The sequence below is a fragment of the Rhinatrema bivittatum genome, chromosome 2, assembly GCF_901001135.1.
Source record: "Rhinatrema bivittatum chromosome 2, aRhiBiv1.1, whole genome shotgun sequence".
NCBI lineage: Eukaryota > Metazoa > Chordata > Amphibia > Gymnophiona > Rhinatrematidae > Rhinatrema > Rhinatrema bivittatum.
In genome coordinates, this window is record NC_042616.1 from 146,802,504 (window position 1) to 146,828,982 (window position 26,479).

At 45.4% G+C, this 26,479-nt stretch overlaps 1 protein-coding gene across 3 annotated transcripts in view; it reads right to left on the reverse strand.

Annotated features, from left to right (window-relative positions):
• MLLT10 (MLLT10 histone lysine methyltransferase DOT1L cofactor) overlaps window positions 1-26,479 on the reverse strand; it is a 785,717-nt gene that overhangs the window by 54,386 nt on the left and 704,852 nt on the right. For all 3 annotated transcript variants that reach the window (XM_029588723.1, XM_029588721.1, XM_029588724.1), the window contains 2 exons: window positions 22,442-22,530; window positions 21,989-22,350 (listed from right to left, as the gene is read on the reverse strand). In XM_029588723.1, the coding sequence (XP_029444583.1) occupies window positions 21,989-22,350; window positions 22,442-22,530 (451 nt within the window). The remainder of the gene's footprint in view (window positions 1-21,988; window positions 22,351-22,441; window positions 22,531-26,479) is intronic.

Sequence of the window (26,479 nt, forward strand, 5' to 3'; positions counted from 1 at the left end):
CCCCCTAGTCTTTCTACTATCCAAAAGAGTAAATAACCGATTCACATCTACCCGTTCTAGACCTCTCATGATTTTAAACACCTCTATCATATCCCCTCTCAGTCGTCCCTTCTCCAAGCTGAAAAGTCCTAACCTCTTTAGTCTTTCCTCATAGGGGAGTTGCTCCATTCCCCTTATCATTTTGGTAGGGCAGAAGAGAATTAATGAGGAAAGGATTGAGGGGGGAAAGAATGGATGAATAGAGCAGAGAAAAGGAGAAGAGAATGTCTGGGCACCATCAAAAGCACATCTGCCCTAGAGCCAGCCCTTATCACATATCTGCATTTCTTCATAAAGGCCTTAAGCTCTGTGCCATGAGTGTTCGAAAGTGTCCAAGGTCATGGCAGGGGCTCTTGAAAACATCATTGGGACATATAAAAAAACACAAGAAGTGCCATGCTGGATTAGACCACTAATCCACTGAGCACAGAATTCTGTTTCCAAACATGGCCAATCTGAGAGAATGTACTGGTAGTCCTTTATGAAATCTATGAAATCCACCACTTCCTTTTCCTTATTTCTAAAGAGACAGCAAATGTTGCTTAACTGTAACAGGTGTTCTCAAAGGACAGCAGGATGCTAGTCCTCACATATGGGTGACATCACAGGATGAAGCCCAATCACAGAACACATTTGTTTCCAGAACTTTGACTGGCCCCTACTGGGCATGCCCAGCATGGCACTAACCCTGCAGCCAGCAGGGGACCCCTTCAGTCTTGTTTAAAAGCTACAGGTAGTGCCGAAAAATAAAATAAGAAAACGTTACGAACCCAACACCATGGGGCGGCGGGCGGGTTTCATGAGGACTAACAATCACTTCATTTTTGCTTTCTTTCCCACAGGAAGTATGCTGTGTGAAGTTTGCCAGAATGGGTATCAGGTGTGGTCATCAACTCCTTAGGGGCACTGTGGTATTTGAGACGACCAAATAAAAGTGCCCTATGTTTTCCTCCCATCACCAAATTTCAGTGTATGACCCTAGCCATCTTTTGAGCAAAGCCTGGGAAGGAAAGGTTCCCAAGAAGAGAATACACTTCCTCCTATTGCAGAGTGCGCTCTAAAAAGGAGATCTGGAGAGCAATCCTCTTTATGACTACTAACTACAGAAAAATACCTGGATGACTCCAAATCCTCTAGCAAAGTGTTTCTTAATCGCCAGTTGCAGATTGATGGTCATTGCAGAAGGCTGAGGAAGAAGCAAGACCTGCTCTGCAGCTGCATATGTGCACTGCAACTTGCACCACAGCCAGCAGAGACTTTTTCCTAACCGTTCCTCCTCCCTGCCCTGCAGACCTTGTTTTTTTCAGTTGCATCTGGTCATGAGGCCCCTTATATAGGAGAGGAGCAGCTACAGCTCCTCTCCTATATAAGCCAGTGGAAAGAGGCCACCACAAGACCTGAGGGTGGAGCAGATGCTGATTTAGTCTCCTGCTGGCTCATTAACATTCAGCTTTCAGAGACTGGTCCCAATTGGAAAAAATATATCCACAGGGTAAGGGGTATTAATTACAGTAATGTTGCTAATGTTGCTGATTAGCTAGGGAGAGGGAAAGATGGAGAGTTTTCTTTTTTTTTTTTTTAAATGACCAACTGGTGGTTGGCTGGGATGAGGATGGAGGTATTTTTTTCTTTTCTGAGGACAATACTGTTGGCTGGCAGGGAGAGACAGAGAGAGGGATTTCTATTTATTTATTTATTGTAACAAGAGCAGCTTTTTTTTTTTAGAAAACAATTTTCATAAATTATCTATTAACTTTCTTAAAATAATATAGACCAGCTGCAGGGCTGGCCCATGAGATTAAACACAAGGTGGGAGAAGGAGTATATCCTCTTCGCCACTTATCCTGCTCTTTAATTTTCTGGGGAACCTCCTTCCCCCTTCTCTGCTCCTCAGCACTGCATTCAGTCCACATAATTTAAGGAAGCTACCTAGCTAGTCCCTGGCATACAAAAGTTTGAGAAAAACTGCTTTACATAACAAGGAGCTAGGGAGTTATAGCAATGATCCTGAAGCAATTGGTGCTAATGGACCTGATCTTAGAAAAATTCTTCTTTGGACAGAGATTGAGGAAGATACCAGCTCACTTTCCTGTGGCTGTGTCACCACTGCAAACCTCATTGTTGCCAGTTTTGAAAATGGTATGGAGAGCAGAGTCAGTGTTGGCACTGGCACACTAGACACTGAAGGAGATCATCAGTTGGTGGATCAGATGATGCACACACTGAGGATGAACTTGATGCACAAACTGTGGTGCCAAGTGTGTACTGAACATTAGCTAAATCCTCTACTCCAACTATGCCTCAAACAATACAAATGATAGAGCTGGGGTGGGTCTCATAGGAGTGTTTATATCTTAGATTACGCCCTTTCAATGGAATGCTCAAATGCATTTGACTGGTCCTGGGGAGAGTAGCCTCAGCATAGGATGAGCTAATTTCCAGGTGCACCTACTCTGAAATACATGAATCCTCTGTCAGATTTGGGCTTTGAGAGTTGTGTGTTGAGGAGCTGGGCCAGTATGTCAAAATCTTCACTCATAAGTGTTTGCATCCTTCACCTCTTGATGCAACTCTTTGGAGCCCCTGCTCAAACCTGAGTGGGGTGAGTGAGTCTGGGCTTAACTCTTGCTTAACTATGGAGCAAAGCACACAAGATGCTGAGGACCTCTTCATTGAGTTCTGGCCTTCAATGTGACTGTGACCAGTTTTTCAACCAGTTTCTTGAAACTGGAGAGCTAATATTGAGTTCATCAGCAAGACCTGTTCTTCTGGGATTGACTCACTCTGGATGATATCCTTATGAAAATACCACAGCTATCAGGGCTGTGGTTCTTGTAGCATACTTTGTGATAGTCAGTAATGGATATTGTTCATGTGCACTTGTGATAACATTTAAGAACTGGCCTGCTTCTCTACTAAGGGGAGAAAAATGGATACTGCAAAATCAAAATGGGGAGGAAAATGCCTTCATAGAAATACATCAGAGAGAAAATCAACCAGTAGCCTGCTTAATATTCTGACTCTCTTGAAAAAAGCCAAGAGTGGGGGTGGGGGGAGAGAAGGGGGAAGTCAAGCTGATGGGTAAGGGTGGCAGAGGCTAGTTGGAGACTTTGAGGCATGGAAGTCAGAGCAGTTATTTGTGTGGAGATTAAAGCTCCCAAGAACAAGGGAACAGAAAGAAGGTTCAGGGAAAAAGAAAAGCCAGGAGTTAAAGTCTGTGAGAAAGGAAGAGGGGAACTTATTGTTGGGGGTTGATAATTGCAGCTACCTGGAGAGGTAGTGGGGTGAATGGAGTGGACCTCAAAGGATGAAAGCGTGGAATTGAAGTGGAAGTGGTGGCAGAAACCGGATTCTGCCACCATAGTCAACTGAGAAAGGTGTATGGGAGAACAGGTAACCTCCATGACAGATGGTAGGAACCGAGGGACAGTCCTCAGGGGAAAGCCATGTCTCAGCCAAAGTGAGAAGATGGAGAGTAAGAAAGAAAATAGAAGTCATGAATGTAGGCAAGCTTGTTGCAAGTAGAGTGAACATTCCATAGGAAGCTTGAGAAAGGGAGAGAAGAGGATAAAATTGGAGGGTAATGGTTTGATGTGCACAAATGGGGCGAGTTGTCTTGGAGGACCAGGTCTGGGATTGATATCCCCAGCTGAAAGCTGGAAGGGGAGAAGGAGAATACAGAGAAAATAAAAGGAGGTGTGAGTGCAGTGAAGAGGATAAGATGCCTTTCGGGCAAAATGGAGACTGCTGGATGACAGAGAGAGAAAATTTTGAAGCTCAAGAGTAGTGGATAATGCAGAATACATAATGGCTAGTGAGATAAAGAATAGGGTCAGTGGACTTGATTTTTATAGCAGACTGCGGTAGAGAATAAGATTGGACAGGATTAGTATTAGGAAGAGAAGATATAGTGGAACCAAAAGAAACAAAGGAGAAAAAAAACTACTAACCTGAGATGATGGTATGGTATGATATGGCATGTGCCTTCTGGCAAGTAGTTGGAAGGAGCATGGGCTGTCAGTTGCCAAAGCCTAGGTGAGTTGTGATGAACTGAGAAGTCCACCATCAAGGAAGCTAGAAGAAGTATACAGATGGGCTGCAACCTTCCCAGTTACCTGGCAAACGGATGGAAGTAGCATGGGATCTGAGCAGGCCAAATTCATGTGAATTATGGACTGGGAGTAGTTTCCCTTTGAAAATTGTCTATATAATATGTATGTACAGACAGGGGCATAGGGTGACTGCTGAAGTTGGTGGTACACCAGAAAATTTGCTGTTGTCATGTGACTAAAACTACGCACGCACAATTAAACTTGCTATTTAGCACATTACAACCTGATGTAAAAAATATATTCAAATTCTGGTGTCATCTCAGCAAAAAGACTCCCTCTACTGATAAACATTTTGTGAAGTAACACAAACCCCGGGAAAAAAAAATACACCTAGAACCTTACTTTAGTATACAATCACAGCACTGACTCTCAGAACTCAAATAAGAGCAACCTTATGAAACGGCAGCAATGCAAATACTACACCAGGCCCTAGAACAGTAATACACTACCTACTGGGGTACAGAACAAGCTGGACTGTCACAAATCCCTACAGAGAAACTACATGGTAGCAGCAATACTGCACCTCAGTCACTGGCAGAACACAGACAGACCCTTACCTAATACAGAAATAAGGGACTACAATTTAGAAATAGAAACATGCAAACAAAACCAAAAGAGAAAGCCTGAGAAACCAGACTCTGAATAGTGGAAATACAAAAATATAAGAAATGCTCATATCCAAAGATGGCATAATCCAATCACTAAATACTCACAATAAAGCAAAATTGCTTACATATAGAAACATAGAAACATAGAAATGACGGCAGAAGAAGACCAAACGGCCCATCCAGTCTGCCCAGCAAGCTTCACACACTTTTTTCTTTCATACTTATCTGTTTCTCTTAGCTCTTTGGTTCTATTTCCCTTCCACCCCCACCATTAATGTAGAAAGCAGTGATGGAGCTGCATCCAAGTGAAATATCTAGCTTGATTAGTTAGGGGTAGTAGGGGTAGTAACCGCCGCAATAAGCAAGCTACACCCATGCTTATTTGTTTTACTCAGACTATGTTATACAGCCCTTATTGGTTGTTTTTCTTCTCCCCTGCCGTTGAAGCAGGGAGCTATGCTGGATATGCTTGAAGTATCAGTTTATTCTTCTCCCATGCTGTTGAAGCAGAGAGCCATGCTGGATATGCATCGAAAGTGAAGTATCAGGCACATTTGGTTTGGGGTAGTAACCGCCGTAACAAGCCAGCTACTCCCCGCTTTGTGAGTGCGAACCCTTTTTTCTTCTCCCCTGCCGTTGAAGCAGAGAGCTCTGCTGGATGTGTGTAGTATCAGTTTTTTCTTCTCCCCTGCCGTTGAAGCAGAGAACTATGCTGTATATGCATAGAAATTGAAGTAACAGGGGGCGCGCTGACGTCACCGGCGAGAATGGCCGCCTAACCGGAGAGCTCCCGGCTTTTCACTTTCGCAACGGCTGAAACCCACCTTTTTACCGCCTGCACGCCCCTCTAAACGATAGCATCTCGCAGCCTCCGCACCCGGGATGGCGAACGTGCAGTCGAGCCGCGATTTAACTCGCTTCCAGTATGCAAAATCGGGGCCTGAAGACAGGGACTCTGAAGCACATGTGCTCGCCGGCCCCTCTGCAGCGGGGGAGGCAGAGCACCCGGCACCAGCAGCACTCTCGGACTTACCGTCGCGGGCAGAGATGAGGGGCTGGTTCATCGACCTGCGGGCCGACATGAAGCAGCATAAGGCCGACTTACTGCAACATATGGAGGAGCTCCGGGATGATCTCGCGGCGCTGGGACGCCGCGTGGACGAAGTGGAGACCAAGGTGGAGGGCCAGGACGATGTGGTACACAAAATGGCCGCCGAGCTCCGTTCCAGCGAGAAGGCACAGGCCTTACTGGCAGATAAGGTAGAGGACCTCGAAAATCGGTCCCGCCGGAATAACTTGCGCATACGTGGAGTGCCCGAAGAGGAGTGCTATGCCGACAGCGAGGCTGTGGTGGTAAAAATTTTTCAGTCTATTCTGCACGAGGGGGAGGCGGAGGGGGCGCAGGTAGCTGACGGAGGCCCCAGCTTCCATATCGAGCGGGCGCACCGGACTCTGGGCCCCAGGAGGTCTGAAAAACCCCGGGACATATTAGTATGCTTGCAGACCTTCAAGGAGAAAGAACGGCTATATGCACATACCCGCAAACAGCGCGAATGGGCCTGGGAAGGCCACAAGCTAAGCATTTTCAATGACCTCGCAGCGTCTACATTGCGCCGGCGTTTTGAATTTCGCCCAATAACCAGTACGCTGCGGGATCGGAACATCAGATATCAGTGGACCTTCCCTTTTGGTCTTCAATTTGAATCCCAGGGGAGAACCTTCCGTGTACGTACCCTAGAGGAGGCGTCAGAGGCTTTCACTCAGCTCCAGATACCCTTGCCAGCAGTTGCCGCGGATACAGTGCCACAGCTGTCCAGCTCGATTAAGACACCGCGTTGGCAACGGGTTGGCAACAAACGCCGACTGGAATGCCAGGGGCGGACGCCGCCCGGGGGGCGACTAATGCCCACCACAGGTTCTACAGGATGAAGGACTGGCGGGTATCTCACTTGTTTTCTGGGGCACATGAGTTCTGACGAATGTGCATTTGTTTAAAGTTAAGAGGTTGTCTTCTCTTATTCTATGCTACATGGGTTTTGGCCGAATATTTGTGGGGATTTGTTGTCATATGGCCGGGGGGTGGCTCTTCTCACGGGTTTCTAGGACCCCTGGTATAGGAGTTATCCCAATGTGGGATATATCGGGAATTGGAGGGAAGGGGGAGGGGGGGCTCTCATCCATGTGCTCGGGGGGCGGTACTGGGGAGATCTTGAGTGACGGGATAGTCCGGAATGGAGCTTGGGAGAAGTTTCAGCAGTGTGGTATACATCGAGCCATCAGGGATACCTTATGGCTTTGAAGGTTTGGTCCTTGAATGTGAAGGGCCTTAATACTCTCCAGAAAAGACAACACCTTTTTCGAGACTTAAAGCGCCAGCATGTTGATATTGCCCTTGTCCAGGAGACTCACACCAGGAAACACCATGAGCATTTGTTGAGCTTTGCCGGCTACCCTCACGGTTATTTCGCCGCTAGTTCTCCTACTTCTAAATATGCAGGTGTGGGTATCCTTGTGGCACAATCTGTCCTTTTTGAACATCTGTCACATGTGGTTGATCCTGACGGACGCTATGTTCTCTTGAAACTCCGGCTGGCTGGGCGACTGTATACTATAGTGAGCGTTTATGCACCTACAGTGGATCAGCATCTCTTTTTTGCAAAACTAGAAGACGTGCTATCCACCTATGCTGAGGGACTATTGATTTGGGGCGGGGATCACAATGTAGTGAGGAACCCTAGGGTAGACTCCTCCCACCCCAGAAAGGCAGGGAGCTGGAAGGCCACTTCCTCCTTGAAGACTTTAATGCAGGGGTGGAGTCTTATAGATATTTGGCGGCAGAGAAATCCTACGTCTCGCACTTTCACCTTTTATTCTAATCCACATGACACATATTCCCGCCTGGATTTCTTGCTGGTGGATAAGGGAATTCAAAATCAGGTACTGACCACAGGAATAGGGGATATTACGTGGACCGATCATGCTCCAGTGTGGCTCACCGTTAGCCTGCTGGATCAAGATCAGGGGTGTAGATTTTGGCGCCTTCGGGACGAACTACTCCGGGACCCTGTACATGGTGACCAATTGACGGCCCACCTACGGGACTACTTGACTTTGAACAGGGGGACGGTGAGGGACGCGGGGGTTTTCTGGGAGGGATCTAAGGCAGTCATGAGAGGTCATTTGATTGCACTTGCCTCCGCTTTGAAGAAACAAAGGGAGGCCAAGCGTGTAGCACTCTTGGCGGATATTGCACAGCTGACACGGGAACATTCCCAACGACGGGCTCGGGACACGCTGGCCCGTCTCCGGCTTAAGCGCACTGAATTGCATTTACTGGATGCTGAGCAGATAACGCATGCTATGCTCCGGGCTAAGCAACGATATTACGAAGGTAATAATAAAGCGGGCCGGTTTCTAGCGAGACTCCTCAAGCAGCGTACTTACTCGACCCTCATAGCTAAAATCCGGGATAGACAGGGCCTTATGATGACTGCCACTAAAGATATACGACACTGTTTCACTCAGTATTATGCCCAGCTCTATGTGGCAGATGCTACGATCACACCAGCTCAGGTGGATCATTACCTGGCGACCATACCCCTGCCCTCCTTGACTAAGTCCCAGCAAACCTATTTGGACTCCCCCATCCAGGAGACAGAGATACAGGAGGCCATCCGGGATCTGAAAGCCGGCAAATCCCCAGGATTGGACGGTTTTTCTGGGGGTTACTATAAAAAGTTTAGCTCTCAATTAGTGGGCCCTTTGACTGCCTATTTTAATGGCTTACGGGACGGTGCCTCATTACCTCTTCATGCCAATGTGGCGGGCATAACGGTTCTTCCGAAGCCCGGCCGAGACCCCACGCAATGTGGTTCGTACCGACCTATCTCCTTGCTCAACGTTGATATAAAGCTTTTAGCCAAGGTACTGGCAGCCAGGCTCAATACCATCCTCCCTTGTTTGGTACATAGCGACCAGGTGGGCTTTATACCCCGTAGGACGGCAGCCGACAATGTGCGTAAGGTGATAGATGCGATTTGGTGGGCTAAGACAGCGAAGGTCCCTATGGTGTTGATGGCCATCGATGCCGAGAAGGCATTTGACTTGGTCCATTGGGATTTTTTATTTGCTGTTTTGGAGAAAATGTCTTTTGGTACAGGGTTCTTACGTTGGATTCAATGCCTTTATCAGGATCCGGGAGCCCGCATTAAGATTAATGGGCAGTATGGGGAGTTCTTCAAGGTCCATCGAGGGACACGCCAGGGGTGCCCTCTATCTCCTTTACTGTTCGCCCTGTATTTAGAGCCTCTGGCGTTCAGGGTCCGCACCTCTGACTCTATAACCGGAGTGCCCATGAAGCCCAACCCCATGAAAATCTCTCTTTTTGCGGACGACATACTCCTCACCCTTACACGACCACTGACTTCCATTGACGGAGTAGCGGAGGAACTGCGGGCGTTTAGTGGGGTGTCTGGCCTCAAGGTTAATCTGGATAAAACGGAGTTATTGAATATAAATACTGACTCTGCAATCATGGGAGAGCTGGCGCGACTTTACCCCTTTAAGGTCTCCCATAAGGTGTTGAAATACTTAGGTGTTCACATTGGAGCGAATTTTCATGAGCTCTTTCGTCTAAATTATACACCACTGCTGAAACGGATTGAACAGGATCTTCACTTATGGGATAGGGGACAATATTCATGGTTGGGGAGGGTGGCGATTATAAAAATGAATGTCATTCCTCGGTTTCTGTATTTTTTTCATACCATTCCCATCTATATTACTTCAGCGATTCTTCGCTCCTGGCAGAAAATACTTTTTGACTTTATTTGGCGTCGGCGCCCTCCCAGGGTGTCGCTGCGCCTACTGTTTCAGCCTCGCGATCGGGGGGGGCCTTGGAATTCCAAACCTAATGTGGCTATATGCAGCTGCACAACTTAAGGCGATCACCGATGCCCATAGCCGTCGATCTCCAAAGCAATGGGCCTTCTTTGAGGAACAGGTGCTTGGGGGCATGCCACTGACTGATCTTTTCTGGCAGCAGCGTAGTACTTGGTTGCCGACGGGCAGGCAGACGGGAGCCCTGGCAACCACGATACGTCTCCCGCCAGTTTCACCTTCCGCTGGAAGGTGAAACTGGCGGGAGACCGCTACTACTATCATACCACTGGACTATATAACCATCTACAATTCCCAGCTGGCTGCCAACATGGGGTGTTCAACGCCTGGCGAAGGAAGGGAATTCTTCGCATTGAACATTTGCTTAAAGGCGAGACCTTGATGACGTGGCCAGAATTACAGGTTCACTACCACTTACCTCCTACCGACTTTCTGGCGGGCAGTCAAATGCTACATTTTCTTCGGTCATCCAGAATGAAAGCCTCTATACATAGGGGCAAATCTCAGTTCGAACACCTTTGTGCCGCAGTTGACAAAACCAAAGGGATGATATCAAAAATTTACGCCCTCCTGGCGGGACCTGATGAGAAACCCTTTCCCCACACTGGAGCTTGGGAGCAGGACTTGGGCCTAACGTTAACTAAAAAGGATTGGCTCAACATATACAATCAGGCCCGCCGGTGCTCTGTCTCAGCCCTTTATCAGGAAAATTGTTATAAAATGATAACCCGCTGGTATCTCACTCCTCATCTCCTGCATCGACGGTATCCTCATTTGGATGCTCAGTGTTGGCGGAATTGCGGCCATCCGGGGACTTTCTTCCACATCTGGTGGCAATGCCCGAAAGTAGCGGACCTATGGGCTGCAGTAGCGGCATGGCTGGAACGCCTACTGGGAGTTTCTGGACTATACCGGGCTAGTTTTATGCTTCTACATCACCCGATCATAACCTTACGAAAAACTCACACACTTTTATGCCATCAAGTCTTTATTGCAACTAGATTGACAATTGCACACGCCTGGAAACAAACAGAAGCGCCTTCGCTGGCGATGGTGCAGCAAAAGGTTCATCTCTCTTGTAAGCTGGCAGCGATCACGGCGGATTTGCATGTGGATGTTCCTAAGTTCCAGGCGGTTTGGGCCCCTTACCTGCGTTGGGAACGTCGACAAACATTGTCTTAACTTGGATAGCAGCCTGAGCTCCGCACGACTTTGTTATTAGCCAATAATTATTTTTATTTTTCTTTTTTCTTTCGATGTAACCACTTCACATTGTACTGCATTGATTCTGGATCTTACAGCTTTTCACTTTCTGAGCACATGGACGTGGGGAGGGGGGGGGGAGATTCGTTGGGGGGGGGGGGGACGGAAGCACTGTATTTCAATTTTGTATGTTATGTTGTTATGACTTATAGTGCTGTCTATTTTGTATTCTTTTGATAATCTAATAAAAATTGTTAGTACAAAAAAAGAAATTGAAGTAACAGGCTTATTTGGTTTGGGGTAGTAACCGCCGTAACAAGCCAGCTACTCCCCCCTTTGTGAGTGCAGATCCTTTATTCCACATTTCCTCTTGCTGTTGAAGCTAGAATGATGTTGGAGTCACAGTAAGCATGTGTACGTTACCTTGTAATAGGTGTTATCCCAGGACAGTAGGATGTAGTCCTCACATATGGGTGACGTCACTGACTGAGCCCTATCACGGAAAACTTTCTGTCACATTTTCTAGAAAATTTTGACTGGCACATTGAGCCCACTGAGCATGCCCAGAATGCCATGATCCCTTGAGCCACAGGGGTCTCCCTTCAGTCTTGTATGTAGCGATAAGCATTAGCAAAAATAAAATAATAAAACGAACCCCGCGGGGTGGAGGGTGGGTTTCGTGAGGACTACATCCTGCTGTCCTGGGATAACACCTATTACAAGGTAAGCAATTTTGCTTTATCCCAGGACAAGCAGGATGCTAGTCTTCACATATGGGTGATTAACAAGCTACAGGCTGAGTCATATTTGTAGTGGACCAACAGCATACAACTTGTGCAACAGGCACAACAATTGGTGTAATTTTGGAAAAATTAGGGCAGCCTGAAATCACAGCAGGTTGGATGTAGAAGGAGTTGGGATAATACTGGAAATAAGTTCTTTAAGACAGATTGTCCGTAGGCTGAATCTTGTCGTCCTTCTTTGTCCAAACAGTAATGAGCTGCAAAAGTGTGAGGAGAACTCCATGTTGCAGCTTTACATCTGTCAGCTACTGGCACTGAACGATAGTGTGCTACTGAGGTTGACATTGCTCTTACTGAATGCGCCTTTACTCGCCCTTGGAGAGGAAGGCCTACTTTTTCAAAGCAGAACTCTATACAATCTGCAAGCCAGTTGGAGAGAGTTTGTTTGGGTCAAAAGAAACAGAGAGTTGAGTGGATTTCCTATGGACTGCAATGCGGTCTAAGTAATATGCAAGTGCACGTTTACAGTCCAAGGCGTGCAAAGACCTCTTACTTTGGTGAGAGTGAGGTCTTGGGAAAAATGTGGGCAAGACTATGGACTGATTCAAATGGAATTCTGTAACTACCTTGGGAAGGAATTTTGGGTGTGTACAGAGTACCACTCGATCATGTAGGAATTCTGTATAGGGTGAGTAGGTGGCAAGTGCTTGTAACTCACTAACCCTTCTAGCAGATGTAATGGCTATTAAGAAGATAGTCTTCCATGTGAGAAATTTAACATCGCAGGAATTCATGGGTTCAAAAGGAGAACGCATGAGTCTTGTTAATACATTAAGGTCCCATTCTGTGACTGGTGGCCGTATCAGGGGTTTAAGGTGAATTAAACCTTTCATAAATCTACTGACACGAGGTTGCACTCTTACTGGTGCATCCCCTGTAGTATGATCGTAAGCTGAGATTGCACTTTTTTTTTTCAATTCTTTATTTATTCAATTTTTCTTATACAAATTAGGAAAACATTAAATTAACCATACAGGTGATATTACACAATTATACTGTAATAATATTAACAAGGAAATTAAGAGTAGAAACCTCACCATCATATTATTATTCCATTTATATTTGAACAGCCATTTTTTTATATAGAAACTTAAGGCCTGGAAGCAGTGAAATCTTTAAGATTACAGAAAGAAAAAAACTAAACAATCCTTTGTCACGGGCACTAACATAGATTAAACTCCAGCATTTTAAGTTTAAACCCTCTCCTCATTAGGAGTAATTGGGGAAGAAGTAGTGGGTTGCCGGGATTCCACGAATTTTTGAAACTGATCAAACTGAAGAAAAATAAAAATCTCTGTGCCTCTTTTTAAAATACACTTACACGGATAACGTAAGACAAAAGAAAATCCTAAGGCTATAACCTTCTGTCGCAAAGTAAGAAATTATTTTCTCCTGATTTGAGTGGCCTGCGCCAAATCAGGAAATAACTTAACCGACTGGCCATAGAACATTAGGGGAAACTTCTTAAAATAAGATTTCATTACATTATTCACATCCTGTTTATATATAAATGATGCCAAGAGAGTATTCCTCTCTATAACATCCGTAGAATTTTCCAAAAAACTGGTCAAACTTGCTGGTATATTTACTGAATTTATTCCTCTAGAAGAAGCTCTCTTATTCAAAAAGTAACAACAATTAATAGAGGGAATATTATCTAAGGGAAAAGAGAGAGCTTCTGTAAGAAATCTTTTCAATGTAATAAAGGAAATCTCTCCAGCAATTTTTGGAAAATTTAAAATCCTTATATTAAGATATTTAGAACTGTTTTCAATAGCTCCCAAATGTCTTGAACAGGATATCTGATCTCTAATAATAGTTCCATTAAAATCTTGTAGTGCCTTTATCTTGTTCTCTGCCACGCCGACTTTATTCGTAATTTCTTGTACTTGCTCTTGAATTGCATCAGTTTTCTGTTGAAAATTATAGGCAACAGAGTCCATTTTTTCCACCCTATTCAGTGAGGCCCCAAGCCCCACCACCAATAATTCCCAAATAGTCTCCAAAGTAATGGACTCCAGTCTAGGTGGTATTACCGTCAACTCACCCCCAGCACTCGATGTCATCTGGGCACGATGATCCTCTGGAGACACCCCCTCTCTCACATTCCCTCCGGGGTTCTCCAGCAGTCCAGTCTCCTCTCCTTGATCGCCGCGGTCAATCTCCTCCATGGCGTCTGGGGAGTTCACAGCGTTCGACACTTCAGTGGAGACTACCCCCTCCTGCCTCGTTGCCTCCTCCGCGTCATCGGTGGGCGCCTGGGCTGTGTCTCCACCGGGATCTCGCTGGGCTGGGGGCTGATGCTGGTCGGAGCTCAGGGAAGATTCCTCCAAGGGAACTCCCCACTCTCCTTCGCAGGGGTTTCCAACGGGCTCCTCAGATCCCTGATCTTCTGGAGTGAACAAGAAATGCTCGATGTCAAGCTGAGTAACTGGCGGTAAGAATTCGGAAGGGTAAATCCTTACTTTGCCTTTTCTTTTTGCAGGCATAGCGCAATATTCTTTCAGGGAAAGAAGAAAGGATTCAGCACGAGCGTTCCGTGTCTCGTACTATGCCGCCATCTTGCCTCCCCTATCGAGATTGCACTTAAGTGTACCCTTACTGACGAGGTTTGGAGACCAGAGTCTGAAAGGTGCCATAGATAGTCTGGTAAAGATGATGTGGGGCAGGAATAAGGGTCAATACTTTTTTGTGCACACCACATGGTGAATCTTTTCCACGTCGAAGTAGTTTTTTCGCGTGGAAGGCTTACGTGAAGCTACAAGCACTTGAGAGACATTAGTTGAAAGATTGAGTGGTTGCAAGATCAAGCTTTCAACATCCAGGCTGTTAGAGATAGGGATTGAAGGTTGGGATGGAGTAACCTGCCCTGATCCTGAGTTATGAGAGTTGTACTCAGTCTCCCTGATCGAGAGGTCGAGAAGTATGGGAAACCACATTTGTCGAGGCCAATACGGGGCTATGAGTATCATGGACCCCTTGTCCTGTTGTAGCTTCACTAGGGTTTTGGTTATTAGCGGTATTGGGGGATACGCGTATAGAAGACCTGAGTTCCAGGGGCAAGCAAAGGCGTCCCTGGATAATTGAGTTCCCTGTTTGTGCAGGGAACAAAAGCTGTCCACTTTGTGATTCAGTTGGGATGCAAAGAGGTCCATCATTGGTTGACCCCAACGTTGAAATATCTTGGTCCCTACTAAGGGATCCAGGGACCACTCGTGAGGTTGGAATTGATGACTGAGTCAGTCCGCTACTACGTTGTGAATGCCTGCCAGATAAGTGGCCTGGAGAAACTTAGAATGTGTCAGGGCCCAGTCCCAAATCTGTGCGGCTTCTTGACAAAGAAGATACGAGCCTGTACCTCCTTGCTTGTTCAGGTACCACACGGCAACTGTCTGTTTGTATTAGTACAGACTTGTGTGAAAGGCAGTCCTTGAATGCATGTAGAGCATAATGTATAGCTCGAAGTTCCAAGAAATTGATTTGAAATATTGCTTCGAGTTTTGTCCAAGTACTCTGGGTTTGGAGATTGCTTATGTGAGCTCCCCAACCTAAGGTGGATGCATCTGTAGTTAAAGTTACTTGTGGAATTTGCTGTTGGAAGGGTAGGCCTTTGCGCAAGTTGTCCTTGTTCGCTCACCATAGGAGTAGCTGGTGGGTTATTTGAACTGGGGATGACAGCGGTTGAATGGCTTGTATCCACTGTGATCTTAATGTCCATTGGGTCATTCTCATGGCTAATCTGGCCATAGGAGTGACATGAACTGTGGAGGCCATATGGCCAAGTAGAGTTAGAAACTGATGTGCTGTTGCTTGTTTCTTTAAGCGCAGAGAGTGTGCTAATGAGGAGAGTGTCTCTGCCCGGTCTTTTGGGAGGAAGGCGCTTGATATTATGGTATTCAACTCTGCTCTGATGAATTGCAGTAAGCGAGATGGGATGAGGTGGGATTTTTGGTAGTTGATTAGAAATCCCAGCGAATGGAGCAGATTGATTGTGAGCCTGAGAGAGGTGAGAGCTCCTTGTTGTGATTGGCTTCTGATGAGCCAGTCGTCCAGGTAAGGAAAAACGTATACACTTTCCTTGTGAAAATGAGCTGCTGCTACCACTAGGCACTTTGTGAACACTCTGGGTCCTGAGGCAAGTCCGAATGGCAGGACCCGGTATTGGTAATGCTGATGACCCACTATGAAACACAGAAACTTGCAAAGAGGAGGGAATATTGCAATGGGAGAGTAAGCATCCTGTAGATCCAGAGAACAGAGCCAGTCTCCTGTCTGAAGAAGAGGAAGCATGGTGCCTAAGGAGACCATTCTGAATTTCTTTTTCTGTAGAAATTTGTTGAGATTTCGGAGGTCTAGGATGGGAGTAGGCCTCCTGTTTTCTTTGGAATGAGGAAATAATGGGAGTAGAATCCTTTGCCCTGCTGATGTCGGGGAACTAGTTCTCAGAAGGGTGGATAATTCTGCTTGCAGAAGAGTAATATGATCCCTGTGTATCCAAAGAGACTTTGGTGGAGAGTCTTTTGGTACTGTGAGAAAATTCAGTTGGTAACCTCGTGTTATAATTGATAGTACCCATTGATCTGTTGTGATATTTGACCAATGGGTGTGAAAGAGAGAGACTCGACCTCCCACTGGTATGGTTGGTTTGGGGTTGATGGAGTGGCTGCTGTCTTCTGGCTGTTTTTCAAAAGCCTGATGCTGGGCCTGTTTGAGGGGGAGGTTGAGGCCTAGAAACCCTCGGTTGTCTAGGCTGGGATCTTTGCAGCGGTCTGGATGCTCTTCCACTGGGTGCTGGTGGATAGTACCTATGTGGCCTATAGTAGGGTTTTCTGCTATCCTTTCGTGCCGGGCAGTGTGAGGCAGATGAAGCATTTTGTGGGATAGCAGATAGTTGACGCAGAGTTTCAGAGAGTTCTTTAAGTTGGGCTATTGCATCTTGAACTCTTGTTCCAAAAAGGTTATCGCCCACACAAAGTAAATCTACCAGCTTTTCTTGAACTTCAGGCCTGATATCAGAAGCCTTGAGCCAGGCCCAACGACATGCACTGATACCAGTTGCCACTACTCATGAAGAAGTCTCAAAACTGTCATAGTCAGCACAGATCTCATGCTTGCTTCCAAACCTTTGTGGATAATGTCACTAACTGAGTCATGATACTGTTGAGGCAAAGTTTCAGCTAGTTGTTGCATCTGTTTCCAGAGGTTGTGCTGATATTGCATCACAAAGTTGATATGACGCTATTCTGGAAGTAAGCATTGAGCCTTGAAAGACTTTCCTGCCCAGAGTGTCCAAGAACTTTTGTTCTTTTCCTGGTGGAGTCGATGAATGAGAGCATACTCTCTTTGATTTTTTCTGAGCAGATTCAATCACCACAGATTGATGTGGAAGTTGGGCCCTCTGATAACCAGGGATGTACTGCACCAGATAGGTGGTTTCCATCCTATTATTTACCGGTGGAACTGAGCAAGGGTGTTCCCATAATCTATGCTGCAGTTCTACTAGGACCTCATGTACTGGAATTGCTAGTACTTCCTTATGAGGGTCTACAAACTGTAGAACCTCTAAGGTCTGTTGTCTGGTATCTTCTTCAGACACTAGTTTAAAAGGAATAGTGTCAGCCATCTCTTTTACAAAATTGGTAAAAGACAGGTCCTCTGGGGGTGACTTTTTTCTGTCTTCATGTGGGGACGGTTCAGACATGAAGTCCTCTGAAGATGTGTCGGTGTCTCTATCTTCCCAAGAATCTGATGGAGTATGCTTTGGAGGAGAAACACGAGGCAGCCTTGATGGCATTGATGATTTTTGTGGTGAAAAGAATGGTATCGACGGTGAGACTGGAATTCTCGGTTGGAGAGTCCAGAGGACCCCGGCTGAGGTGCAGACGGTAGAGAAGTACCAGAAACATCATTGTCACCAATTGGAATAGGAGTGACAGGCTGCACTGGAAGAGCTCCGATCAGGGCATTGAGCTTTGACATCAGTGGCTGGAATATTGACAAATCCGGTATCGGCATCGGCTCCAGTGGTGTCTATGGACGAAGATCTCTGAGAGCTTCTCTCACTGCCTGGCGGATAAATCCATCCAGTTCCTCCCTTATAGCTGGAGAGGTCAGAGCAGTTATAGGTGGTGGCAGAGAAGGCATCATCGGCTCTTCCACAGGGCCCTGTGGTGGCTCGATGCCCGGCACCTTTGAAGGTGGGGAACGCCTCGAAGTAGTAGGCCTCGATAGTCCTTGGAGACGAGACCACTTTGGTGATGGTTCTCTTGGTAATAGTAAGGCCTCTGGCGTCGAAGTATGTCGATGCTTTTGTTTATGCTCCGTGGCTTTTTCAAGACCGGATGTCGATTTTATCGATGCCGCAGGTGGAGCTGGGGATAGTCGGTCTCCGGAGCCATCTGTGCGACGCTTGCGAACTACTAATCTTTTTGACGTTCCAGCCGGAGACGATAGAGTCGATGTCGATGGCATAAGTTGTATATGGAAAAGATGTTCCATTTTTCTTGTCGGGCCTTTCTGCCCTTGGCGGTCATCTCCGCACATTGTGGGCAGGAAGAAACTTCATGCGACTGCTCTAGGCACAAAACACACACGATGTGCGGGTCGGTAATTGACATTGTGCGAGTGCAGTTCGGGCATTTTTTGAAGCCCGTGGTCATAATGAAGGCTGGACAGCCATCGACAGCCATCTGACAAAAAAAATTAAGTTCACCTGGATCGAGCGGGAAAAAATTTTTTACTCACCGGCCAGTGGTCGGAGGGAGACCCCTATGTAGGGGATGAAATGAGATATATTTAAAACTTTTTATTCTCAAGTTTGTGTGAAGAAATTCACACAGGGCTCCTTCATCGCGATGCTAACTGCAGCGCGGAAAAACGAACACTGAAGGGAGACCCCTGTGGCTCAAGGGATCATGGCATGCTGATCATGCTCCGTGGGCTCAGTGTGCCAGTCAAAAGTTTCTAGAAACTTTGACAGAAAGTTTTCTGTGATAGGGCTCTGTCAGTGACGTCACCCATATGTGAGGATTAGCATCCTGCTTGTCCTGGGATAAATTATTATTTTTTTTTTTTTACCTTTGTTGTCTGATCTTTTTATTTTTCTAATCAGTTGGTCTCGGTTTCTTTTTTCCAGTTTTCCCTGGTCAATCTTTTCCTAATTCCTTCTCCAGGGCATTCTTTGTTTCTTCTCTCTTCTTCCCTTCCTCCCTCACACACACACACACACACATACAGGCTGTTTTCTCTCAAAGACTCCCTTACACACCCAAACTCCCATTCTTACACACACGCGCACCCCCCCAGGTTCCCATTCTCTAACACACACACAAAACACTCAGGCTCCCATTCTTACACACATACTCACCCAAACTCAGGCTCCCATTCTCATATGCCTGCACCGGGCCTCATCCCCAAATCCCTTCTTCTGCTGCCACGGGGATGGGCTCCGGTGGCACCCTTGCATCATGGGTGTAAAAGGGGTACCTAAAGTTAATAAATTAAAAACAAAACTTACCTGAGTCCTAAGCCTTTAAGGGAACTGAGGAGGATCCTAAGGATGAAGGGGCCTGAAACAGCTTGAGCTGGAGTCAGAGACATGGGAGCAAGTGACAGCTCCGCGTGTGGCTACCAAGGACTGCCAGAGGCTAAAGGTCCAGTGGCGAGGAGCAGCAACAGCAGCGGTGGCAGTAGTAAGCCGTGTTTGAGAGACAGGCCTGGAGTAACGGCAAAGACTGAAGCGTCCTTAGGAAAGGGCCCTGTGCAGCCGCGATTGTGCAGGAAAATGTCTGGAGGATGATGGCCACGGTACTGTGAGGAGCCTGAATACTGTGAAGAAGAAGAAGGGAGAGTATCGTGGGATCAAGGAGCAGGCCGATGAAGGAGAGTAAGCCGGTGACAGTATCAGGCCACTTCAGGAGAGCAGCAGGGGCAGTGACAGAAAGCATGAAGTAAGGTGAGGCCACTGAGAAAGCACTTCATCATCGAACTGCGGCCCGAATGTGCTCTTTGCATCGGGGTTTTCTCATGGCAAAGACGCCATTTGCAGTTCATTTTCCTTTTTTTTAAACTGCGGCAGCGCTAATTGAGGGTAATTCACCGCTGCTGCCTCCCATCAACTGTTCTGGCCTCGTCGCTGCTTACCTCTTTCTGCTCCTCAAAGCATTGCATCTGGGCATAGTGGAAAGGCAGGGAATGCTGGGGTGGCCTGACAGTGTTTTCTTTGTGGGCCCCTCCTCTGATCTTGTCAGTATCGTGGATCTAGTTACCATTGCTGCCCTGCTTCATCCAGTTAGAAACGCCAAGGTAGGCGACAGAAAGGCCAGCTTCCAGTTGACAAGTCCCTTCCCTCTCTGCGTCACATTGGGTCCGGCATCAAAATTGAGAACTGCCATTCCTGTCTCCTTCCCCTGCCATGGTTGAGTGCCTTGGGGAAAGTTCGGCTTCCTCAGCAGCCCCTCCTCACGTTTAATTGTATTAACTTTGGGTACCCCCTCTACATAGGCCTTCTTTGCCTCTACAGGGATGGGCTCCCGTGGCGGCCTTGTATTGTGGATCTTCTTCACGGCTACAGGGATAGCTTTTTAGTGGTGGAGCACTGCACACTCCTTTTGAAAGTTGGTGGTGCTTGTGCACTATGGATGCTACGCAAAGTGTCAATATACTTTGCATCTGCTATATCTGACGGCAGCCGATAAATGAAAATCAAATGTATAAATACTGTTTTCCTCCAATGACCTAAGACACCGCTAAGAATGCCTCTTTTCTTTTATGGCCTGGTAGTTCCTTCTTTCTCTTTTCAGCTCAATTGGTTCTAATGCTGGGATTTTGTCATCATGAACTTTCATTCAAAACTACCTAGGGATTTCCCCCCATTTTAATACATCCTCCGTTACACTGTTCCTTCTCTGGTCTTTGCAACAATAGTCCTGAGGCCAGGAGTCATAAAAAAAGGCTCCCTCTAGAACTCTGTACCATAGGTATCTCCCTTAACAATGAACATTTATTTTTATTTATTTAAGGATTTTTATATACCGACATACACTGTGAATATCACATCGGTTCACATTGAAACATAAATTTAGCTTATCAGCAATTTACAGAGAACTCAAAGATAGGAGAAACAAGAACTAGTTAATAATGCAGATAACAAGAGCAAGTATTAAAATTAAACTGAACAACATGATCTTAGGGGCAGGAACATGATTGAATCCCTTCCTAGGTGCCTTGAACATTGTCTCTACATCCTCAGCCAACCCAGTATGTATGTGAAAGGCCTGATGATGATCCTCTGCATGGCAGGACACAACCAAGCTACCAGGTGTGCCTCTTTTTTTAATCCAGCTAAAAGTATGTAAGCTATGAAAGCATGCTGTGTAGTTTTAGTTGTTATGAGAGGGACAATGTTAAACAATGACAATCTATCTGGGTAAATACCTAAGCAGCAATTTTCAAAGGAATTCTTTATGTTTTAACCCATGGAAATTAAGCCTTTAAAAATTGTCAAACCCCTCCCCCCCCCTCCCCACAGGGCAAAAGGGCAATATTGGGGGCAGGGTTAAGGTGGGCCAGCAGAAGTATGTGCAAAGATTTCATTTTAAAATCCTTGCAGAACCAGCTGCCAACGGGCATTTCCTCTTGAAACTTAGCTTGCAGGCCCACAAGAACAAAGTATAAAGTGTCTACAAGCACCGTGAGGAGGCTGAAAATTTATCTTCCTGTGACTAAAAAGGGCCCTAACTAGATAAAAATAAGAAAACCAGAAAAACAAGAGGTAGCAGAAGTAGAAAACCAGAGTAACTTCAGAAATCATTAAAAACACTCCTTTACCAACAAGGAGCAATAAGAAGTCATCAGTTGGTTCTTATAGCTCTTACTGGTGCATGAATTCTGTAAAAGTTCTACTATTTGGGAGCATGTCCTTCCAATAAATAATGTAAAAGATTGTGAGCCATTAGTGCAACTATTATATATATTATTTTGTTAAAATATTTACCTCAAAATTACTACTGTGGGCACAATAACAAAATAAAACTGATTTTTTTTCTGCAATTTATTTTGGATTATCATGGCTCTGTAAAGTGAGGGCACAGAAGAAATATAAACCAATTCATCTTGCTTTTTCCCTAGTGTTCCCTGAACTTTGTCAACTAATAGAAATATAATATTGATATCATTTTTTTGGTTTAATTATACTATTGAACCTCTCATTTTGTGACTAAACAAAAACAATAGACTGAAGGTAAAAATAATTCATAAACACAATTTAGCTGATACTGCAACCTTTCACAAATAGATAAAGAAAATGTTGTATTTAATTTCTTACCTATTAACAAGGCTGGTTGGCAGGGTAGGTGTTACATGAGGTGGCACTGCTCCACGGGTAAGAGGAGTAGGGTTTGGGGCTAGTGTGACGGGGTTCTGAATTACCCCATTTAAAGCCCCTACAATTCCATTCATTGCCAGCTGGTTACCTGGCAAGGTTCCAATTATTCCACTCACTCCAGGCACTGCAGGAATGGTGGAGGTTGTAGTCTGCATACCACCAGCTAGTGCCCCCACTGTCACACCATTAACCTGTTGAACTCCTGCGAGTCCTGAGCCTTGTTGAGCTGGACTCTGCCCAGCAGGAGGTGGAGTGGAAAGAGCTGATGAACTGCTGGTGCTTTGTCCACTGGAGGTTAGATCCTAAAATAAACACACAGAACTGTAAGCTTTCTAGAACTTTGCACACTCAGTTTTAACTAAACGAAGAACAAACACAAAATAACACATATACCTGATTTAGTATGGGAAGTGAACTGTCAGGTAGAAAGCTGTTTCCCAGATGAGGACTTTTATTGCTGGTTAGTGAATCAGTACTTGGCACTGAAAAAATAAACAAAGAACAGTTTGTCTTTATAGTGTAAGCATCGAACAATACTAGAAAGACGTCCTCAACATAATTCTGATAAACAATAGTAGTAATATACAAAGCCAATTTTGTTCTCATATCATAGTGTTGCTAATCATAGAAAAATTTGCACACATTTTCCTTTGTTGGAATTTGACTATTTGAAAATATTTCTGTTGGATCACATTTAAATGTTACAAGACAAAACTGAGTGTTTCAAAAGCCGATGCAAGTTAAATGGGCAGGGTAACCTACATTCTTAGATATATCGCCTGCCTGTTTGATTATAATCCTCCCTCCGTTGGATTTACTCCTAGGCCCTTTTAATTTTGTTCTTTTTATACAAACCCCTACAAAAGCCCATGCATAAAGCATGACTTTCTGAGGGGAAGACTGTTTTACCCACTGAAATGCTGCCAATTTTTTTTTTTAATCTTGGGGAGGTTCACACTTAAACAAATCATAACAAAACATGACATTTTTGTTTTCCTTACAAAATAACTTGCAGGGGAGGGGCAAATAACCAAAATAGATGAGGAGAAGAATGAAAATAGTGGTAGTAAATGAGAAAAATGAAATAATATAATTTACAGTGTCTTCCCTGAAGGAAAATTAAAATGAATATATAAAGTGGACTGATTGACTCAAAAGAGTAATTAAAATAAATGCACTGTAAATCATGTAATCAATATCAAACATAATAATGTAATAACATAACATCATAAGAAAATGCCATATTGGGTCAGACCAAGGGTCCATCAAGCCCAGTATCCTGTTTCCATAAGTGGCCAATCCAGGCTATAACTACCTGGCAAGAACCCAAAAATTGAGTATATCTCATGCTACTGATGCTAATAATAACAGTGGCTATTTTTTAAGATACCTTGATTAATAGTAGGTAATGGACTTCTCCAAGAACTTATCCAAACCTTTTTTAAACCCAGCTACACTAACTGCACTAACCACATCCCCTGGCAACAAATTCCAGAGTTTAATTGGCGCTGAGTGAAAAAGAACTTTCTCCGATTAGTTTTAAATGTGCTACATGCTAACTTCATGGAGTGCCCCCTAGTCTTTCTATTATCTGAAAGAGTAAATAACCGAATCACATGTAACCGTTCTATACCTCTCATATCCCCCCCCTCAGCCATTTCTTCTCCAAGCTGAATAGCCCTAACTTCTATAGACTTTCCTCATAATGGACCTGTTCCATCTCCTTTATCATTTTGGTCGTCCTTCTCTATATCTTCTCCATCTTTTTTGAGATGCGGCGACCAGAATTGTACACAGTATTCAAGGTGTGGTCTCACCATGGAGCAATACAGAGGCATTATGACATTTTCTGTTTTATTCACCATTCCCTTCCTAATAATTCCTAACATTCTGTTTGCTTTTTTGACTGCTGCAGCACACTGAGCCGATGATTTCAATGTATTATCCACTATGATACCTAGATCTCTTTCCTGGGTGATAGCTCCTAATGTGGAACCTAACCATGTAACTATAGCATGGGTTATTTTTCCCTGCATGCATCATCTGCCATTTGGATGCCCAATTTTCCAGTCTCACAAGATCCTCCTGCAATTTATCACAATCTGCTTGTGATTTAACTACTCTGAATAATTTTGTATCATCTGCAAATTTGATTACCTTACTCGTCATATTCCTTTACAAATCATTTATAAATATATTGAAAAGCAAGGGTCCCAGTACAGATCCCCGAGGCACTCCATTGCCCACCCCCCTCCACTGAGAAAATTGTCCATTTAATCCTACTCTGTTTCCTGTCTTTTAGCCAGTTTGTAATCCACGAAAGGACATCGCTACCTATCCCATGACTTTTTACTTTTCCTAAAAGTCTCTCATGAGGAACTTTGTCAAATGCCTAATATCATTACATCCAAATAAAACAACTTTAAAATATCTGAAAACAGGTTCTAAAAAATAAAAGTATGCATATGATCAGGTTTTGACAAGCATGCATGCATCAAGGTATAGTTTAAAATAAAGGTTGAAACATAAAATAACTGTAAAAAAAAAAATCTTTGAAGAAGAGATGGAGCTCTGTAAGAGCAGGTGGACATTAATCTCTGCTTAAAAAAAAGTTGTCAGAAGCAACTATGCAATAAAACCAAGAATGACAACAGCAGCAGCAGCTCCAGAAATGCTTGTATTTGGGGGGGGGGGGGGGGGGGGGGGTGTGTGACAGAGGAAATTTGTGAATTTCAGGGTGGGTAAGGGTCAAGAATCTTTCCATCTTGCAAAACTGTCCAGCCAGGCTGTGAGGCAGGCCACTGTGAAGTACAAGTTCCTTGTCTGGGAGGAGGGGGCCCACACCCTTTTGATTCCCCTCTGGAGCCAGCCCTGGGTGATGAAATGATGATAGGAGATAAGCATGGACCAAACCAAGTGTGGATAAATATACCTTGAATATAGTGTACTGTTAGGTACTCCCTCACACACTTTACTTAGTTTTAATTTATGTTTTCTTATGCCTAATATAGACTCACAGATGTATCCTATTTATCTAATAGTGCACTTTGTAGTAACTAGATTTAAATTCATGGCAGAGACAAGTTATGAGGATCCGCTGTGTTCATGGTACATGCTGCAAACGCTATTGGTCCATTTCAACTCACCAAGTTTGAAAGGTGTGTGCACAGAAAAGATTTTTTGTTCGGTTTCGTGAATTATTTAATTTGTATTAGAGACTCGTTTGTTTCATTCGGATCATTAATTTCATTTGTTTCCATTAATGTCAATGGAGGAAGCATTGCATCCTATTTTTGACACTAACTTTGGGGCTTTCCATCAAAGGTTTATGAAACTTGCTGGCAGGCAACAATAGCAGAGGAAACAGCATCCCACAGACCTCATTCCGGACAGGCTCTCATCTCTCTCCCTCTCCGGCCCAACGCTGCTGCCTCTTCCTCGAAGCCTGGGCAGCCGCCGAGCAGCGCCTCTCTCTGTCTTCTCAGCCTTGCCGCTCCTGCTGTCCCTCTCTTCCCTTCACGGCTTTGAGCCGCACCGCTGACGCCATCCTCAGCGGGCAGGGAGGTCCCCGCCAGGATCCCCGCTTGCGGCATGGAGCCGCTGCCACTCTCCTCTTCATCGGGGTCGGACTCCGCCCCCAGCATGGCTCCTCTTCGTGGCAGGAAGCTGCCGCCGACCTGCTTTCTCCTCCTCCATCGGCAGGATGCCGCCGCAGGCCTTGGCTCCTTTCTCCAGCCTCCGGGGTCCCTCTAGGCGCAGGCGCGCGCCTCTCCTCACTATTTAAAGGGTCAGAGACAGGAAGTACTGCTCGGCCCCACCAGATGATGTCTTTAGGGCTCTTCCTGGTCCTGCCCTATATAAAGGCCCTGCTTTAGTTCTTCAGGGCCTTGGAATGGAGTTACATTTGCTCCATGAACTTCTCCAGCGCCCTGGAGTTCCATCGTGGTCCATCTTGCTGCTCCTGGCCAGATGACTTCTTGTTTCATGTTCTTCGTGTTCCTGATGTCTTGGGTCTCATCCTTCGTTGGATCTCCTGTGTGGTATGTTCCAGTCCTCGGCTTCCCTTCCTGAAGCCCTGGAGTTCCACGTCTGTCTACACGTTCAGATGTCCTCTCGCCCAGATGTCCGCCTGTCCAGATGTCCGGATGTCCACTCGTCCTGTTGTCCTCTCAACCTCTCTTCCAGATAACCAGATGCTCAGATATCCAGATGTCCACTCGTTCAAATTGTTCAGATGCCCAGGTGTCCTGATGCCCTTGCGTTTGGAGGTACCAATCCCTTGTGTACCGTCCTCCTTCATTCCTTATCTCTATCCTGAAGAATCCGTTAGCAGTCTTGCCGTCCACCGGACTCCGTCTCCAGCCGTCCTTCATGGGAATAAATCCGTCTCATCTGGTGTCTGTCTTCGGGTGACTGGAGTCTCCTTCCAGC